Raw genomic sequence first — 20810 nt, 5'->3', positions numbered from 1 at the left:
CTAAAGAATTTCAATTTCTAGTTGAAATATGAACCTTATTTGATAAATGTAAGCTAAATAAACGTGAAAAGAATGACTTTAAAACAAAGAAACCATCCTACTAGCCTGCATGTATACTAAAAACATGCGTGCAGCAAGGGAATAAATTAGCATACTTACAAAGTTCGTTTTATCTTCCACTCTGAAGTTTCAAGTTCTAGCAGAGCTTTTAATCAAATAATTGTAGAAAACCTTATTACTGCTTTGCATTCTGTACTTGAAGAATAGCACTTTACAACCTATTGCCAATCTGCCTAAATCTATGATAGGAAGAGATCCAAAGGCCAACAAAAGGGGACCTTCGGAAGTCAATCAGAACGCGGCAACAAGAACATGAAGCCTGAATTTTCCCGAATGAGTAGCGGCGGTTCGATGTCGGAAATTTCAATCTGTTCCATTGATTTTGATATGTCATCCACCGAAAATGGAATGCTGTATAGTTAGTACACCAAAGTAAGAAATCAAGAGAATCATCCAAGGTTCAAAGGATGGATTATGGCATGGGAGTTAGGTAACAGGGGCGGAACCAATCTTAATTTTCATGAGGGGCAAACTTAAAAGTAACTGTCGGGGAGCAAGGGGGCAGTGCCCCTTGACAGGGTTTGACCTGCGGGGGTTTCTGGGGGCAGCGCCACCGGAACAAATTAAGGATACTTTTGGAATTCAAATTAATAAATAAAATGATGAATGCTCTTTATTATTTGTTGGGGGCAATTGCCTAAAAATCATAGTTTTTTAAAAGATTTAGAGGGGGGGGGGGATTGCCTAAAAACCTCATAATAAAGACTAAAATATCTAAAGAACTATATAATAAAGATTTTTTTTTTTTTTTAAGGGGGGCAATTGCCCCCCCTGACCCTAAGGGGGTTCCGCCCCTGGTAGGTAATAAGGAGAAATATATAACCTGGAATCATCATCTAGCAAGAATGAGTTGCTGACAGCATTATTGGAGTCTTCTGTCATCAATACCCTCATATTTGATATAACCTGATGTGAAATCCCAACCCACAGATTTGAACTTGTTAGATTTGCAAGAAAAATCCAAGTGATAACTGTTCAATCTCCAACTTACATCTGGGGACACACTATGCGTGCCATATTTATCATCCCAGTACATTGTACTGATCCGATATAGTTGCTGTATGCTGAGCACCTGTGGGCATACGATAGCTGGTTGAATTTTAAGAAAACACTAGTGAAGGAAAATCATTAAAAAGATTTACTTACTGGGCAAAGATCATGGCTTATTTCATCCAATGTCTTCTTAGGTTTTTGATGAATTACCTGTACAGTGGGAAGTAAGAGAATTCATGTACCAGGTTTTAGTGAAGAAATTTATCTTTTTCAACTAATTTTCAAGATTGGTCATCAGTATCAGGATGATTTTCAATTGATTGTATGGTTAGCACCAACAAAAACCACATCCACCATAGAAAATGAATAAAAGGAGCAATAAAGAAGAGTTTTGTGAATCAATTAAGCTGCTACTAGTTTTCATATAATGCATAACATAATACAAAAAGGAAATGAATCGTTACCAGGAATCCAATGGCCTGTCTGATATGCTTCAATTCATCCCAGGCTGAGCCTGCATACTACAATTTCAGAAGTAATTAATAGATATATGTAATCTTTAACAAATCTTGATAGTACTAAAAAAGCATTTAAAGAAGTAATAAAAAGAACAAATTAAGAAGAACAATTAAGCTGACATTTTTTTTTTTTGGGAATGGGGTTATCTACCCGCTGCCACTCCAAAGGGAGCGCTTGGCGGCGTAACTAATCCCTTGGCGGAACCTAGCGAGGCCACCCACCGGCATCGGACCCACACTTACTTTGCCCCACTGAAGAGGCGAGGCCGTAGTAGAGGGGATTCGAACCGGGATGGGGGGTTCCCAACCGTGCTCGCCCACCAACCACCCTAAGCCTCGGTGGTGGGTAAGCTGATAATTCATCAATGAAAAAGGGAATAAACAATGGCAGTCTGGTTAAAATTGCAGGCCAACTTCAATTGACCTTGTTAGCGAAATCCAATTTCTATATCCTTTGAGAGATATGTATGAGATAAATCAGCATGTGAAAATACCTCATCAGTAGCTTTATAGCACCAATGTTCTAGTTCAGCAAGTCCTGCTTTAACATATTCTCCATTACTGAATGAGCAGCACTCTCTCCTCAGCAGAAGGCTGCATCAAAAGAGAGATCAATACTGTCATTAAACTCTTCATACATGCGGCAACGCATTCAAAAAATTGGAGAACTCATAACCTATTAAATAGCTGCACGTTGATGAAGGAAAATATCTGTGTGAACACCTTTCTAACTAAAAACGGGGGAACCTGAGCAAAGCAGAAAAAAATTCAGTACAGCTTTCGAGATTATGACCAGCATGAAACAAAATATTGATGTTATTATGGGAAGGCTAAATATGAATATGCTAATTGTGTAATGAGAAAAGTATTATACTAACATGGTTTCCTTTTAATGTATTCAAGAAACTCCAAAGACTCCTTACAATCCCTTGCCAATGAGCAATTGGGGTTGATAGTCCTTGTGGACGTATAGCACCTTTGATTAGACTTGCTCTTGATGTTCTCGGTGCCTGCATTATTAATTTGATTGAAAACACCAAATATCTAAATAGCAAGAAAATCTTATCGTTATATTTAAACTACTGGGAATGAGTACCTGAATGCACAAGCCAAGCAAGGGAGAGATATCCTTTTTCAAATTATCCCGAATCATTCCATAAATTTTCTCCACATATGCTGTAAGTTGTTGTTTGAATAGCAGAGCAGGATATTTGGCTTCCACTTGCCGCAAAGTATCAACTCCACCAACTAAGCCGCCATTGGCAAAAGAAAGGTTCACTCCCTGAGGAGTTCCCCTGAAACTCTACACAACATAAAATAAAATAATGCATAATAAGTGTAGAGAAAGCAGAGGAGTCCTTAAGCACATAAGTAATGCTAAATCATACTTGAGCCATCCTCCCAAATAAACTAGCTGATGAAGATCGACTGCGCTGTGGAGCCATCCCAGCTGCACCACTTGCCTTTAAAGTCCGTTGTAATAGTAATAGCAATGTTGAGGCATTGGAAAGCCAATAAGCTAACACATCATTGTCTTCTTGGGTCTTCAAAGTTAAATAAGTAAAAAAAATTAAGACCAATAAGCTGATTACCATTCCTAAAATAAGGCTTCATTTGGGATGATTTTTTTACTGCTTCTTAAAGCAGCTTTCTAGTACAACAAATAAAACTTTTATACTAAAAAGTTGCTTTAAGAAGCAGTAAGAAAGCCATCCCAAACGAAGCCTACATCATACTGTAAGCCATCAAACCTCAATAGCATGCCCAATTGTCTGAATAATTCGATCAAAAACACTAGTTCGCTCAACTTCAAATGATCTCCACTGGAGAAGACATTTGTATATGATACATGCTGCAACAGGCCTGCTCCCTGCAAATCCCAGGTGCTGTGCAATACACCTGATTAAAAGCTCCTGGTTCTCCTGAAAAAAATTTCCAATAAATATCATAAAAGAGATTTGGTAGGCCAACATAAGCTGGAAAATAACAGATGAAAAAGTTAACCAAGTTCACCTGTTGCTTCTCATTTAGAGATCTCTGTGGTTTGTCCTCTAACTCGGAAAGTTCCTTTACAGAAGAGGAGGAATGAATATCCTAAAATAAAATACATGGTCAGACAATATCGTAAACTTGCAAGAAAAGCAAGGAAGCTCAAATCTTACTGCAGAAGACTTTGGATCAACATTGTTATGTCCGCTATCCGAACTCCTCTGTTTGATCAACAGAAATATGCACATTATTAAGAATGGTCACGAAATATGAAATTTTCAATCAACAAATAGAATAGAGTGCAATGCTAGAGTCTAGACAGACATGTACAATCGATCTAGAACGTCCTGACAAAAATTTGTTAGGAGCCATGGACACAGCCTGCTGACGAAGAACCTGATTTTCAGATTCTAGATTTGACAGCTTTTCCTCTAGCCTGGTTTTAAAAAAATGGCATAATCAGTAGCAAAAAAGCTGATTTAAAGACGACAACCATTTCTTAAAATACTAGGCAAAAAATGGCATTCATAGCTACTTTGCGGAAAGCTACTAACGTTCTTAAAACATACAGTGAAAATTGCATGCTGCTGAACAAGTAAAATAACCATTATCAATGATCACTGTATGCATAAAAAATCACAACAAAAATTTCAGCAACTATGGGAAAATATTAAAAAAATAAGTTACCAGAAAGATATTCAAGTGTTGTAGAGATAATAGAATTGATGCGGAGAGGAATGAAATATTCATTATGGTTTATTCTTATGTAGGAGTGCTAATATAATTACATTAGTGACAAATAATAAGGTGTATTAAAGCATATATTAATACCTACTCTAATTGCATTCCTAATATAGAATGGGAAATAGCAAAACTACAGAATTGTAAACAAGGCTTTTATAAGTTTTCTCTAATAGGCTCCCTCAAGATGGAGTTCTTGGAGAGGAGATCAATCTTGACAAGTAGTTGTTCAAGTTGTTGCCGGATATAGAAGTTTTGTGAGGGCATGAAAAAGTTGGCTGGCAGATGGAACATGAATATTTGGAGAGTGCCACTTGGGAATTTTCTTGATTCAAGTGAAAATCCAGAGCAATATGTTTCATAATGGAGTGAAAAATCAGATTTGCACATAAGTAGGTTGCTTCAATATTGTAAACAATAAATTGTAGGTGTATAAGGAAGATGAATGATATGTTCATGAAATAAAGATTACACCCAAGTGATTTGAATGGTGAGGAAGGAAATTGCATGGTATTCGGCCTCCGCCGAAGAGCTAGCTACTGTATGCTATTTTTAAAATATCTTGGAGATAAAATTGTGGTTGAGAAGTAGGGGTGTCAATTCGGGTCAACGGGTCGGGTTCGGGTCGAACCCGAAACTGACCCGGCACTGTTCGGGTCAACCCGAACCCGACCCGTTTTTAAAAACGGGTCAGGTTTCTGGACCCGAACCCGACCCGATTCGGGTCTGGGTCAACCCGACCCGACACGAATGACCCGGAATTGACCCAAAATTGCTAATTTTCGGGTCAATCTCTGGTTTTCGGGTCAAAATCGGGTCAATCTCGGGTTTTCGGGTCAAAAAAGAGTTTTCGTGTCACTTTCAGGTCAATTTCGGGTTGGCGGGTCAACCCGAACCCGACCCGATTTTTAAAACGGGTTGATTTCATGAACCCGAACCCGACCCGTTCCGTTTCGGGTTTGGGTTGACCCGAACCCGGATTTTTCCTGGTCGGGTTCTGGTCGTGTTTCGTGTCGTGTCAAAAATTGACACCCCTATTGAGAAGCACAATATATACACTTGTGTATATCTGATTAGTAATATTTCTAACCCAATCCACATCTGGGAATCTATAAAATGAGAGGGGGAGCACTGATGAAGAAAGAGCTGATGTTGTAATATAGCGCATAGATAACATAAAATTCATCTGGTCCAATGATTAGAGGTTGGTTGATGCATGTATTAAAAGAGCTTGTTGATGGGATGTTTAGTTGGCTCAAAGAGAAATATTGAAGGCCACCAATAATAGGCCAAACCTCGGGAATTAATGAGAGAGACACCATCAAGAATTTTAGATACTTGACTTGGTAACATGGGAGTAGTGAGATCTTTGGAATTGACCATTTTTGTGCATCCAAGGAGATTATGGATGTGCTTATGTTGTGAAGGAAGAATACCTTGTTTGGAGAGGATGAATTTGACACTCACAAAGTAGGAGACTTCTCTTAGATCATTTATATAAAATGTTGAATTCAATTGAGTGGCACACTATCAAAGAAGTTTATCATCACTGCAGATAAAAAAGATTCATCAACATAGATAAGGAGGTATATTTTTATTGTTGATGAGAGCAAATGAAGAGGAAGGCATAAGCATTGGAGTTGATGAATACAAGACAAGGAGGAAGTGGAAAGTTGTTGGTACCAAGCATGGGGTGCTTGTTTCAATCAATTTAGTTTTTTTTATGTGAAAGACAGTTTGGATGAGTTTGGTCGTAGAATTGGCATATGCAACCTTGATCGAATCTGCCATCATTCTCCCTACCATCCACTTTAAGCAAAAAGGCGCTAGATTTTACTCAATCCTAAAATTAAAAATTCTATACTATTATATGCTAAGCATTTACCTCCTAACAACAAGTCTTAATCGAAAGTTCTCTCACATCATTGGGAGGGGTAATTAATCATAGGGGCTTACGCTTCTAAGAAATATGGAATCTGATCATAAAGTCCTCGCAAAATGAGGCCAAATCTTTTGGTAATATCATATCTACAATCTAATTTGCCTTCTAAAAATTTCATCCGAAACATAAATGGTTGCAATGCATCTATAATCACTAGTAAATAGAAAAAAGAGGGGGAGAGAGGGAAAGGGAGTTGCCAACCTAGAGGGAAGGGAGGAGTTTGTCAAGTGCTTATAGAAATGATATCTACTTCTTTAAGAAGAATGATGTGCTTCTAGTTTCGATTCTATTAAAAGAAAGAGCTTTTGATTCAACTCTTGCAATAAATAAGGAGATTAGTAGTAGCATCAACACCATCTACTTCATGTCAAACATTCGTCTTCGTAGTAGGTGGTTGAATCTCTCAATCATTGACATAGATAAAGTGGTGTATTTGTCTTTATTTGTATGAAGCATAATCATGTATTACCCTCTATTGAAGCTTAGTGATTATTTGAACTTGTACAATATTGGACATAGGTGGATCTCTTCAAAGTGCATAAAGTTGTGTGTCTTATGGTTATGATATATGGTGTATTTATTTTTCAACTTTATTTGATATTGCTTGAAGTTTTATTACAGTTGAGTACAAGAATAGTTACCACAATAGAGAGAGAATTTAACGTTTTAGTTTTGTATAAGATTCAACACATACTCGAGGCAAAGTTGAATTGGAAAGTTCCAAAAGTAAATTCAGGACCATCCGAACTCTAATTTCAGCAAACTTACAATCGAACCGAACGTCTCGAAAAGACGAACCCAACAACACCAAATTTGATCCAATTCAAGCTCAAATAGGTCCAAATCAAGGACTCGAAACGCATTTGGAAGGTTCAAATTATAAATTAGACATTCAAATAATTTCCAAATGTGACATGCTTATAGTCGAATCGAGCAGCTCGACGAGATGAATCCAACAAGCCCAAGATTACCAAATTCTAACATTATTAAGACACTCAAATACTCAATAAACGGTTCATGATCAAGGGAGTTAATATCAGTCGTCCATTGGAAACACTCCCAACTTGCCCTTAATCTTCTCCAAATTTACTGGCCATGCTACTCCAAAATAGCTATAAATAGACCCCTTATTCTTCATTGAGAGGGACCAAGCAGAGGAGGAAGAAAAGAAGAACGGAGAGGAAGACAAATTTGAGATACCTCTTGGTACCAAGTTCCTCTTCGACCACCACCTGGCCACCGACTCTCGCCGGACTTTCGCTCAGCCACCAACTCTCGCCGGAGCATTAACGGACACCTGATTTATGCCGAGTCACCGACTGTCGCTGGACTTTCAGCCGGCCAACAATTGTCGCTAGACTTATGCCCGGCTACCGATTATTGTCGGACTTCCGCCCGGCCACCAACTGATGCTGGATTTATGCTCGGCCACCAACTAACGTCAGATTTATGCCTGGCCACAGACTGTCACCAGACTTTCGCTCGGCTACCAATTGAAGCCAAATTTATGCCCTGCCTCGAACCTGTCGCCTGGTCACCAACTATCACCGGACTTATGCTCGACCACTTATTAATCTGGATTTCTTCCTAATCACCGTCGCCGACTAGATCTTTCTTACCTTCGTCGCTTGATTACGGTCTCTCCGACCTCCGTCACCCACCAACTATGGTCTCTTTAAATACCATCTCCAGACTACAGTCTCCTCAATCGTCGTCACCTGACAACAGACTTTTTGACCTCCGTTGCATGCCAACTATGATCTTTTCGACATCCATTGTCTGATTATGGTCATTCTGACCACCATCACCCAACTATGGTCCTTCCAAGCTACATCACTCGCCGACTATGGTCCTACCGACCAAGCGAACATATCTACACTGATTCTTCCTCCCAACATATAATGCACTCTATATGATGTATATTGGTTATATCGAGCCAAGGCCTTCCCCTTAAGAAAGGGACTCATTTGTAATCAACTCACATATTAGTAAATTCATTCAAACTGGGCTAGGCCCCCTGGTTTTTCCTTTTTCAGGATTTTCCACATAAAAATCTTGGCGTCTCTTATGAACGCTATGCTTCTATCTTTCATTTGTTTGTGTGCTGGATCTTCGTATAGAGCTAAGACATAAAACTTTATATCTCTTTACCACCATGAATTTTCTAGGACTCAACAAGATTGATTCTGCAAGAAAGATTTTATCATTCTTTATGAAAAGTGTATGTAGCAATTGGCCTCTTATTTTAAGATTTTGTGGTTTTATGACAAATATATTTAGAGATCATAGCATTTAGCATTAGTATCCTTCTTCCTTCTTCGACTTATTTAAGAAAAAACCTCATTTAATGATAATAGGTTTACTCTGTTTACAACTTGAACATGAAATTGCTCAAAGTCATTGTTGAGTCCTACAAGAAACTCAGATGCCCTTTCTTTCCACAAATTATTTCAGGATTACCAAATCATTATAACATGTTATCTTGAGATCTTAATAATAATAATCTTATTCAAGACATTAAACCTTTATTGTATTAAAGTACTGAGTAGCAAGAAAGTTACCTTTGGTTGTTGAAATCTAGTTTTAATGTCATATATGAGGGCAACATCATTGATTTTTAAGTACTTATATTTTGCAACGTCCTGAAACTTCTATTGTAGTAAAAAAGAACATATATGACCCATTGATTTCAGACACCATGTTATTTTGCAACCATGTCATAATCATGAAATATGCTTTATCCCAAATTATAAACTGAGGATCCACAAGCTGATTGATATTTGTATTTTTTTTTTTTAGAAAGGCCTTCATATTTTAGGACCACTTTAGATAGTTTATTCCATTCAAGTGATATGAGGCTTGTAACCCCTGAAATTTTTTCATTGTTAAACTTTTACCATTCATGATGGTTGAATCCTTGGAAGGGAAGCCAAATAAAGTAGACATAATGGATGGTAAAAGTTTAATTCTTGCTCGAAGAGGATTAATTTAATGCTTCAAACCCTTAATCCATTTGCTCAAGGATCCCTAACAAGATTGGTTGATTTGTCGGGCCCAAAATTAGTAAACACAAAGCATCCCCACTCAAAAGAAAATAGAGAGAAAAAGAGAAGAGAGGAAAGAGAGAGTACAAACCTATAGAGAAGGGTGAAGTTTTACCAAGTACTTGAAAGAGGGAGATACTATATTTCTTCAAGAAGAAGGTGCTAGTTTTGATTCCATCAAAAGAACAAGTGTTTGATAGACTCCCACAATAATAAAGGAGAGTAGTACAAGCATGAACATCATCTCCTTCTCTACATCCAACATTCACCTTTACAACATAGGACTGCATTCTCTCTTAGATAACATAGATATGTATTTTTTATCTTTATTGAAATAAAATGTAATTTCTTCATATACCCCTTTTGAAGCTTAATAGATTATTCGATCTATAAGTATTCATGAATGAAGGTACATCTAGCTGAACAACATAGAATGTGTGTTTTGTAATTGTGATATTTGTATGTATTTATTATTCATCTCTCTTTGGTCTTGCTTGAAATTTTACTACCATTCTAACATTTTGACCTACATATGTTTAACTTAAGTGAAAACCTCAAAGCTAGTCCATTGTAATTGTTGAAATATTAGAGTTTTTAGAGAGAGAGAGGCTCCCCTTTTTCGAACGTTCTTTTTCAAAATTTCCTCTGTTTTAACCGTTGGCGGGAATTCCGCACGAGATGGATGGCCGTCCGCCGGCGGATGGTGATGGCCGGAATGACTCGACTACACTTTCTAGGTCGACTCGCACCTTCTCCAACATTGTTGCTGCATCATGGGACGAGGAGTTTCTAAGACTGAACTGAGTTAACGCACCTCTTGTCATAAAGGAACCTTTGGATTTTGTTCGTAATTCTGCTCCTCCAGTTACAGGAAAGGGCAAAGAGAAACTGGTACTGGACGTTTCTCCGAAGAAGGATGTGGAGCAGAAGCCAACTGAAATTGGATCTTCATCGTCCAATATGAAATTACTAGTGAAAAGATTCTTCACTAAACCTGATGTCATGACGGAGGGAGCTACTTCAGTCCAATCTAAGAAGGATATGCATTCAGATGTTTGTGTTAATGCCCCGTCTGAGCCTAATGATGGAAATGCACTAAGATCCAATACAATTCAAGAAGCAAGGAGGGGAGATACCCAGAAGAATCCATGGAATAAGAGACCTTATATTAAGGTCGATATGTCAAAAATAGAGAATTCCTTGACTGAAGATGGGCTGGCAGTAAAGTTATTTGAGCCAAATGTGGAAATCAATTCAAAAAAACTTGAATTATCTGTGGTGGTCAAAGTTTTTGGGGAATTCAATTCATTCCAAGTAATAGCTGATGAACTACGAAGACAATGGGATAAGTTTGGAAAATTCCATCTTACTGTTCTTCGGGATGGTTTTTATGCTCTTTCTTCACTACTCAAGCAGTTGAGGAGGTGCTATCAGGTAGACCTTGGTTCGTGAAGGGTCACATTGTGGGTATAGACAAATGGAGCCCAAAATTCACCACTGTTTTTTTGAAAGGTTTGTCTTCCCCCATTTGGGTGAGATTACCCAATCTACCTCTTTACTGTTGGGATGAAGTAAATGTGGCAAGGATTGCTTCGTTGATTGGAGTCCCTGTTCTCATTGATGGAGACATGTTCCAATGGGGGAGGAGGGAATTTGCAAGGGTATGTGTGAGAATTGAACTTGATAAGAAATTGCCATTGGGAGTATGGGTTGAAGGATTGCATGGTCGGTTCTTTCAAAAAGTAGAATACGAGAAAGTTTCAACCCTATGTTTCAATTGTGGGAAGCTGGGACATCTTAACAAGGCTTGTGTTCTTAAAAAGACTATGGATAATGTCAAAATGATAGAGAAGAATCCTTCTACTTCAAAGGCTCAGGAGGATGATCAGATAATCCCTAATTCAGATGAAGGAATGTATGGTCCTTGGATGCTGGTTAATAGGAGAAGAGCAATTTTTTTCAACAAAGGAGCTCAAAAAGTGGTGAAAACTATAAAAACTGGAACTGTTCCGAGTTCTAAACAGGTTTACAAGAAAGTAGAAACTGTGAAGGTGAACCCCATACCAAAAAAAGCTGTTGAAGTGTTATTGAAGAGGCCTGCAAATCTAGCTGAGGTCAGGATTGATCAGAACACGCATGAACAATCGATGATGGAAGTAAACTCTACTCAAATTGTTTCAAAGGAGAAGAACAGAGACGGTAGTTCTTTTGAGACTGTAATGAAGGTAAACAACAGTTTTAATATCCTGGCTTCTCTTGGAGATGAGGATAACAAGGACCACAAATCTGAAGAAAATGTTGCTGATGCTGAAATTGAGGAAGGGGAGCTGACTGATGTTCAAATTGTTGAATCTGAAGGTTGGGTTGTCGGTCCAGAAAATGTGGATAAGAAACCAATTGATGATAATGTCTCAGTTAAATGTCAAGGAGGATCTGATCAGGACACTGATGGTAATAAACCAAAATTACTTAAGGAATTGAGGTCTTTAGGACCTTTGAAAACAGACTCTAGAATGAAGAAGGGGTAGAAAAGGAGCGGGGGTCCTTCCCTCTCTTGGGGATAGATGAGTTCCTTAGCCTTTAGGAACTGTAGGGGGGCAAACAAAAGAGAAGCCTCCTTATATTTGAAGGACTTTGTGAAGGAATGAGACATTTTCTTTGTGGGGATAGTAGAAACTAAGATTTCTAATCTTAGTAGAAGTGAATTCAACAAATTTATGGGAGTAGAATGGGATTTTTTTATGGTTCCCTCGGCTGGAATGTCATGTGGAATTCTTGTTATCTGGAAGACGGAGGTGGCTTCTTTTTCTCTATTGGAAGCCTCTGATCAAGGAGTTGTGGGGGAGCTGAATATTGGTGATAAAGGAATGTGGTTTGTATCCACTGTTTATGGCGGTCATAATGTTCTCAAAAGAATGAAGCTTTGGGAGATGGTGGGAAGGCATTCTTCTTTTGATTTGCCTTTAGTGGTTGGGGGTGACTTCAATTGTATAATTTCTCAAGAAGAGAAAAAAGGTGGGAAGAAGTTTATATTCTCCCAAGGGCCTATGGAAATGAAGAACTTTATGATGAACTATGATTTGCATGATGTGGGGATCATAGGTCCTAAGTTTACTTGGTGTAACAACAAGAAGGACAATGCAAGAATCCTTGAAAGATTGGATAGATGCTTACTCAATTCAAAAGCTTTGGAGATGGTCCACCTAGCCTCGGTTAGACACTTACCAAGGGTTGCTTCAGATCATTGTCCCATTGTTTTAAAGGTAATTGATGGTGCTACCGCTCATAGTAAATTTTTGAGATTTGAAGATGTATGACTTTCTTATCCGGCATCCTCGACTGTTGTTAAAAGCTCTTGGAGCAAGGTGGTGGGTGGTGACACTATGGAAGGTCTCAACAAAAAGTTCTATAGATCCCTTAGAGCTTTATTCTTTTGGAGCAAAGCCAAAAACAGAAATCTGTTAGAGCTCAAGGATAATCTGAAAAAGGAAATTGAAGAATTGCAAATTCTGGAAGCCAACAACAACAATTTCACGGTAGATGATCTTTGGGTGTTAAGGGACAAAATCAATGAATTGAATGTGACACTTGCCAGATTGAATACTTGGTGGAGACAAAGAGCCAAGGTGAAATGGATCAAGGAAGGAGACTTAAACTCAAATTTTTTCCATGCTTTTGCTAATGGAAGAAGAAATGGAAATATCATCAAGCAAATAAAAGACGAGGAAGGAAATCTTGTGGAAGATTCTTCGGCCATCACAAATGTTTTCTTCAATCACTTTGGGAAAAAATGGAGACATAGGGATTGCCATTTGAATGGATGGACGAATCCAACGAAAGTGCTCAACAGTGAAGAATGTAGACTCCTTGATCAAGAATTTAGTTTTGAAGAAATTGAAGCTGTGGTATCGGATCTTGGCAATAACATCTCTCCTGATAAGGATGGTATTTCTTTCTCTTTTATTAAAGCTTATTGGAAATTGATAGGAGGAGATGTATGGAGAGCAATTCAACTTTTCCTTACTTCTGGCAAAATGTGCTCTAAATGGAAAGAGACTTTGGTGGTACTTATTCCTAAAGTGAGAAATCCTCTTCTTCCCTCCAGTTTTAGATCAATTAGTCTCTGTTTGTCTATTTACAAGATTATTGCTAAAGTCTTGTTGAATAGATTGATGAAAGTAAATAACTCTTTGGTGATGGATGTTCAATCGGCATTCATCAAAGGCAGAACATTATCTGATCACATCCTTCTTGCTCAAGATATCTTTCACAAATTCAGAATCTCAAAATCTAAAACAGGGTTTGTTGCTATTAAAATTGATATGGAGCAAGCATACGATAGTATGGCTTGGGATACACTTAAACAAACTCTTCATTGTTTTGGCTTTCCTTGGAGATTTTCAAAGCTTCTTATGGAATGTGTGATTGATCATTATTTCTCTATCATTATTAATGGAGTTGGTTCTGAGTGGATTAAGGGGAAGAGCGGCTTTAGACAGGGCTATCCTCTATCTCCCTACCTCTTCATTTTATGCTCTCAACTTCTTACCAATGCCTTTGAATAAGATGGAAGAAATCTGGGAATTAGATTAGCTCCATTGGCTCCCAAGATAAGCCATCTTATGTATGCGGATGACGTTCTAATTCTATCTGCAGCTAAGGTTGATGAGGTGAAGCAGATTCAAAAAATTCTTAAAAAATATTGCTGCTGGACGGGTTAGCATATAAACAAGGCAAAATCTGTCATTTTGTTTGGTAATTCAGTGGTCAGAAGTTGTAGAAGACGGATCAGGAAAATCTTGAATTTCAAGGAAGTAAAGGAGCTGCAATACCTGGGTGTGAAAATGACACTAAGGAGATTAAAACATAGTGATTTCCTTCATTTACTGGAGAAAGTTTCAGCTAAACTGAATGTGTGGGGAAGAAGGTACATATCAGCTCCAGGAAAGTTGGCTCTCATCAAATCAGCTATTCTATCCATACCAGATTTTTTTTCTACTCATACTTTAATCCCTTTAAGCATATTGAAGGAATTAGATAGAGTATGTAGAGATTATCTTTGGAGAAAAGAGGATGGCAAACCTGGAATGCACTATGTTGCTTGGGATGACCTCTGTTGTCCCACCAATCTGGAGGTAGAGGTGTTCTGTCAGCAATTCATTCAGTTGGACCTCTTAAAGCTAAGTTCACGTGGAATTACTACAAGAATCCAAATTCAATCCTCAACAAATCGTTGACAGCAAAATATGGAAGAGATGTTATTCACGGTGATATTAAAAGATTCAATTCTCCTTCTTGGAAAATCCTTATCAGTGGTGCTAAAGCTTTAAACCCGGTTATCAGATACAAAATTGCTACATGTAATACTATCAGTATTCTTGAAGACCGCTGGATTTTGGATAAAAGATTGGAATTATGGCCAACTTTCATAGCTACAGTTGAAGGTGAATTCCCAAATCTAGAAAACTTTATTCTAAAATAGAATTGCTGAAATATTTTGGAAGAGTGTTGGTGGAGATAATTGTACAGATTAAACTGTACCCAGAACTTCCAAATGATGAAATGGAGCTTGTTAAATCGTTTACTGGCAAAACGATTGCTGCAATAGCAAGAACCAAATCAGATGTTACATTGGATTCGTGGAGCTGGTTCAAAAAAATTAAATTGAATCCACGGGTAGAATGGCTCTGGTGGCGATTATGGAGAAATGCTATTCCTTCTAAAGAATTCCTGGTATTCAGAAGATTGGCAATCGATAATATTTGTCCTAGAGTATGTGATGAAGTTGAGAACTCAGAGCATATAGCAGTAACTTGTGGCAAACTAAAGGAGGCGATCGATTTGGCTAATAAATGGGGATTTTTTCTTCCACTGTTTAACTCTTGGACAGATTGTTTGATGTATATGAAAAACATGTTGAAGGTAAATTTATTTGCTGTAAATTTATATTGCACAATAACCTTCTTTTCTTGGAAGAGTAGAAATAAAATGATTCATGAAGGGAAAGAATTTGGAATTTCATCTATTGTATCTAATGCCATCAGCACTTCTTCTATTGCTTTGAAGTTTAGTTCAATTTGGGATCACTGGGGTGCTAATCGATCTTTTAGAACTTTCTCAAATTCTTGGCATCCCCCTCCCCCCGAGTGGATTAAAGTTAATTTAGACGCAACTTTATTGAGATCCAATGAAGCAGGTACTGGTGGAGTTTTCAGAGATCATAAAGGTAGATTCCTCCTTGCTTTTGGAATCAAATGCACTCATTGGGATAATGGAGCTTTGGAGCTTTTGGCTTTTCAAAATTTAAACAAAAACATCAAGGATTGGATGTTGGATTCAAAAGGAATTATACTTGAAGGGGATAACATCAATGTGATGGACTATCTAAAAGCTAAAGTGAAGATACCTTTCCCGATTGATGATGATAGGTATGAAGACTTTTCTTTCCTTAAAAAGTTTGATTATTTCTTATTTAATTGGGTGGATAGAAGTTGTAATAAGTTACCAGATTGTTGTGCTAACTTGGCTGTGTTAGGTGATTTTATTTGGGAAGACACTAGCTCTGATAATTCCTCCTTATTTCTTGTATATATTAAAGGAGGATTGTGGTAGTTCTACTATCACTTAGTAGTTTGTATTAGGGGTTTTTTCTTTCCCCGTCTTTTGCTTTTATGCTATTTTGCAATTTCAAAAAAAAAAAATAGAAATATTGGAGTTTTAGGTTGTGGTCTCAATTTGACAGAAAAAAGCCTTCAATCAACTAAATATTAACCCAGTAATTCTCCGAAATTTGATTATTAAGCCTTGAAAGTTTCCTATAGCATGATGAAGTTATTTTGGGTTTCATATATTTTAGCTTTGGGGCCCGACCTCTATGCATTATATTAGGGGAGAGTTTTAATGGATTATGTTCTGGGGGAATTTTTGGAAGGTAGATTAGATAGAGATAAGACACTACCCAGAGATTTCACCCTCTTAGCAAAGATTTTAATATTTGAGTTTTGGTTTCCTATAGCCGCAAGCCCCTATAGTTAATTACCCTTCCCGATGAAGAGAGAATTTTTTATTAAGGTTAGTCATTAAGCAAATATTTAGTATTAAGTATATAGTAGCGGCAATTTTAGATGTAAATTTAATATTTAAATTTAGAAATTCATCATCTTGTACTTAAAGTGGATGGTGGGGGGAATTATAATAAACCCGATCAAGATCCATTTGTTTCGTCATCCCGAGTTATCACGGTCACTAGTCTCCTCAGTCAGAGGAGGCGGTCGATCCAACCTGATCGAATGATCCTTGTCGGCAGCCACGAATGGATTACTTCGTATAAGAGGACCTTATAGACTTGAGATGAATGTTTGCCTAAGGGATGAATTTAAGTCAATCTCAGCTAACAGAGGGCTTTGTGCTTTACCGATTATACCCTATAATTCGTTACTCAATGGTAAATAGCCATTGGGGAGCATACGAGCCTTTAACCATGATTGTAATACAGTAGAGTCATTTGATCAAGCCACCAAGTCAGAGGGCCATGGTCATAATCGTTAACTACGTGGAGTTGATCAGGCTAAGCCACGGGTTCTTTGTGGAGCCATCTAGTCAAACCACTAATTAGAGGACCAGTCATAACCATACCATGTAACGCCGTTTGGCCAAGCTACAGGTTAAAGTGGAGCCGTACTGGCTAAGCTACCGAATAGAGGACAAATGTCACGTCCTTATTAACAAAATAAAATTTGAGAATGAATCTGAGTTATATTCTCAACTGGATATTGCTCTTTATGATCTAGAGTTATTCTCGAGTTCATCGCCCTAATCAAATGGTTGTGGAGGGTGGATGAGTTTTGCTTTAAGTTTTAGATAATTAATTTTAATTTTAAATATTAATATTCTCAATAGGTGTAGAGCTTTGGAGTTTCAGTAGGATTTGAAAATTAATCCCTCCGGTTGATATTAGCTTTCAACACGACCATTATCAGGGTGACGTTGTAATTATTTGAAAATGTTTGTATTTATAAAAATTTGGAGGCATTTAAAAGGATAGAGTCCCATTCGGTTGAGATTAGCTTTCAACACGGCCATTATCGGGAGATAAAATGTTTGATATCTTTAATTATTTGAACCTTGTCGACTTTGTTCGCCTGCTAACAGAGACTATCGGGTTCAATTATTGATTATTATGAACATTGAAATTAAGAGCTTACATCTTTATGATGGGTTTTATTTAAAGAGCCTCTGAAGGCCTAATATGAACTTTAATATTAAATATCATTGTTGAATTATAATTAAGCATTCACTTGTAAATTCAAGTCGTGTCAACTCCAGTCCTTTGAAGGAGGATGAAACTTGAACATTTGACCCGCGCAGCATTCTCGAACCTTTGAATTATGAGTTCAAAGCAACGGTCGGAGCACATGGGGAATTAAATTCATGAGCATACTTCTCGAGGTAGTGCCTCATTTCTCAAGGAGGTAACATATTTCCAGGGATGTCATCAGCTTCCCAAGGTTGTTACACGCTCTTAGAGGCGTTGGTACACTTCTCGATGAGTCACATTTAGATTTAAGGAATCTTAATTTAATGCATGAGGGAAATTTTAAACTATTGAATTATTTGTGCAACTGGTTATTGCTAAAATTTACACAAATTTTCATTTAAAATTCAAAAAACACCTTATGTCGCTTGTATAAATGTTTTGGATCCAGTGATGTGAAGGCAAATTATGTTTCAGTTGTAGGTCGTAGTAGAGATTATTTAGCTTATTTTGTCTCATTCGAGTTGTCATTTATTACAGTTCGTAGGTGAAGTTTGCTTAATAGGAAGTAAGAGATTGTGTTTTTGCTTGTAAGTGAGCTATAATATTTCGTCTGTAGTCCATCGATTTTAATTGCCTTCGATGGCATGAGCAATATTATAGCATTTTTATATGATTTCGACGTTTTGGCTACAACGACGAAGTCCGTTTTGCAAACTGATAATGTTTGGAAAACGTCGCACAATGTTTCGTCCGTAGTTTGTTGATTTCGACCACTTAACTGCGAGGGTCCCCCCTCAGGTAAATTTGATGTTCTGATCGCGTCGGCGCAGCCTGTTTGACAATCGAAAGTCATTTGAGCAATTTAGTGAAGCATCACGCCTTCCAAATGTCACTTTCATCATCGATTTTTGACCGAGTCGCCTTCTTTGATAAATTTGGTGTTCAAAATGCACTGATGCGATATGTTTTGCAATTGGCTGAACTTTGAACAATTTAAATCGTGGTTGTGGTGCTTCAACATTCATTGTGTGTGATCTGTCCACTAATTGACTCCTTTGGCGCACTCAATCGAATGTGACATGTATATCGATGTCAACAGTTATCTAATTAATAAATTAGTGTGCTTAGTTTTATGATAATATTGTTGCTTGCTCTATTGGCTAATTTTTTGTAGAAAAAGGGCTGAAGAATAGAAAGAAAGATGTTTGATATTCAATAACCTATTCAAATGGTCCTGTAGATGCCGAGATTTTTCTTCAATTCCCTCCAACTTTCTTTGTTTTTCTTCACTTTTCTTCTGTTCTTCGCCATATTTTCGTAAAGAATCATCAGCTCGTTCCTTTTCTGAGCCTAAAGAAGTCTGCAAAATAAACAAGTATGGTAAATATTGCCTCAAATCTGATTTTCATTAAACTGTAATGATTAGATTCATTTATTTGCGTGAATATGAGTCCTAACAAATTACAAAATAGAGAACAAGCTCTATATCGATAAACCTAGTTTGCAAGTACAGGCCAAAATGGAGCCACATGCTATAGACAACTTCGGATAAAAAATAATAGTTGAAAATAAAAGAAAAATAAACACCGCTTCTTGTTAAGTGTCATCTACCTTTTCCAATTCCTGAAAGAAATTACATGCTTTACAAAATTTCTTTAATTAACTCAAATTTCAAACTAGTTTTTTTTAAATATATTTATAAGAAGTTAAAAATAGTCCCCCGACTATTTATTTACGACCAGCATAGTTCTGAAGCATCACATTTCTTCAATTTAGTCCCTCAATTATAAAAAATTGACACTAAATAGTTTCCCAGATATAAATTGATAGAAAAAGGGATAAAAAAATTAATCAAAATTTAGTTTCTCAACTATATAAAATTAATCTCAATCTACTCACTAAGGGACCATTTAAATTAATTTTATATAGTCGAGGGATTAAATGATATAAATATGATACTCTATGACTAAATAGGTCATAAATGAAGAGTCACGAGACTATTTTAGGCTTTTCTTATATATTCATTAATATTGAAAAATCATCCAATATGTCTTTTAGAGTGATACAAAAAATTGGTATGGAGTTTTTGAGTTAGCTTTGGAAAAGATATATAATGGTAAGGTTTATGTACAAATTGGATGCCTATGAAAATTTGGAAGGTTAGGAGAGATATTATAATGATTTGATTAACCATCAGATTTACAGATAAGCATTGTTAGGGTATATTCTTAGGCTACCTTTGGAACAGTTTTTTCTTGCTTTCTAAAATAACTTTCAAGTACAAAATTTTCTTGAATTAGAAAGTCATTTTAGGAAGCAGTATGAAAGCTGTCCCAAACAAAAACTTAATAAAACGGGACCACGTTATTACCTTCAGCTGTTCAACCTCAGCTGTCAATGAATCAACTTTCTGAGTATCCTGAACAAGAACAGTAGTTTCCTTGATGATAGGTGGCGCTTCTTCAATTGCTTTTTTCATCGCCTCTCTTTCCTTAGCAAGTAACTCATTAGTCTCATTAACCTTATTCTGTAGCACTTGCAAAGAGCTCTGCAACTTTGCAATCTCCTGCGCTTTTGCTTCCTCCAAGTCTGTCTGTGTACGGAAGAGTTACAAAAATTGATCATAATGATACAATAATCTCATCATAGTTTCGAATGTGTGAAACTTCATTTCTCACTATTGAAATACCATATCTTACAGGTAACATAAAAGCTATCACCTAAAATGGATCTGCGATTCATTGCTACCATTGAAGAAATGATAGTTGCGAAGCAAGGACAACATTCATGCTTACTTTTCCTCACAGGGGAAAAAATTAAGATTTTATTTGGGACAGTTAATTTGCTATTTTATAAAACTATTTTTTAGTACAAAAATTTTTAATTCAAAAAATTTTTGTATTAAAAAATTATTTTAGAAAGAGGCAAAGAAGCTATTCCAAACGAAGCCTAAATCTACAAGCATTTTTTTTTAAATTATGGAAAGTGTAGATTTTAAAACAATTACCCTTAAGCGCTTCTCCAACTGCAAACGCCATGTAAGCTCTTCCACCTTTTTTTCAAGTTTGTCCTTCGCTTCTTTTAGTGCCCCAGTTTCTCTGGCTGCCTGAATGCAACGAGAGTTATTATTTTATAGCCAACAGTTCGTGTTTATAGGAGCTGCAAACAAGGAATATGAGACATTTTGCGAAGGTCCAACGAGCAAA

General features: G+C 37.0%; 1 protein-coding gene across 1 annotated transcript in view; it reads right to left on the bottom strand.

Moving 5' to 3' along the window:
- Window positions 1-20810, bottom strand: part of LOC110109295 (myosin-9) — a 33491-nt gene continuing 12681 nt past the window's right edge. The window contains exons 21-37 of the mRNA XM_028699870.1: window positions 20612-20710; window positions 19976-20197; window positions 18825-18964; window positions 3945-4056; window positions 3794-3841; window positions 3645-3725; window positions 3383-3553; window positions 3020-3175; window positions 2728-2934; window positions 2510-2641; window positions 2308-2378; window positions 2126-2225; window positions 1578-1634; window positions 1267-1323; window positions 1112-1192; window positions 944-1026; window positions 1-471 (exon numbers count right to left, since the gene is read on the bottom strand). Coding sequence (XP_028555703.1) covers window positions 348-471; window positions 944-1026; window positions 1112-1192; window positions 1267-1323; window positions 1578-1634; window positions 2126-2225; window positions 2308-2378; window positions 2510-2641; window positions 2728-2934; window positions 3020-3175; window positions 3383-3553; window positions 3645-3725; window positions 3794-3841; window positions 3945-4056; window positions 18825-18964; window positions 19976-20197; window positions 20612-20710 — 1941 coding nt within the window. The 3' untranslated portion in view covers window positions 1-347. The remainder of the gene's footprint in view (window positions 472-943; window positions 1027-1111; window positions 1193-1266; window positions 1324-1577; window positions 1635-2125; window positions 2226-2307; window positions 2379-2509; window positions 2642-2727; window positions 2935-3019; window positions 3176-3382; window positions 3554-3644; window positions 3726-3793; window positions 3842-3944; window positions 4057-18824; window positions 18965-19975; window positions 20198-20611; window positions 20711-20810) is intronic.

Source organism: Dendrobium catenatum, unplaced genomic scaffold (genome assembly GCF_001605985.2).
Source record: "Dendrobium catenatum unplaced genomic scaffold, ASM160598v2 fragScaff_scaffold_1400, whole genome shotgun sequence".
Taxonomy (NCBI): Eukaryota; Viridiplantae; Streptophyta; class Magnoliopsida; order Asparagales; family Orchidaceae; genus Dendrobium; species Dendrobium catenatum.
The sequence above is the reverse complement of the archived record's forward strand: the minus strand, read 5'-3'. Positions and strand labels throughout refer to the sequence as shown.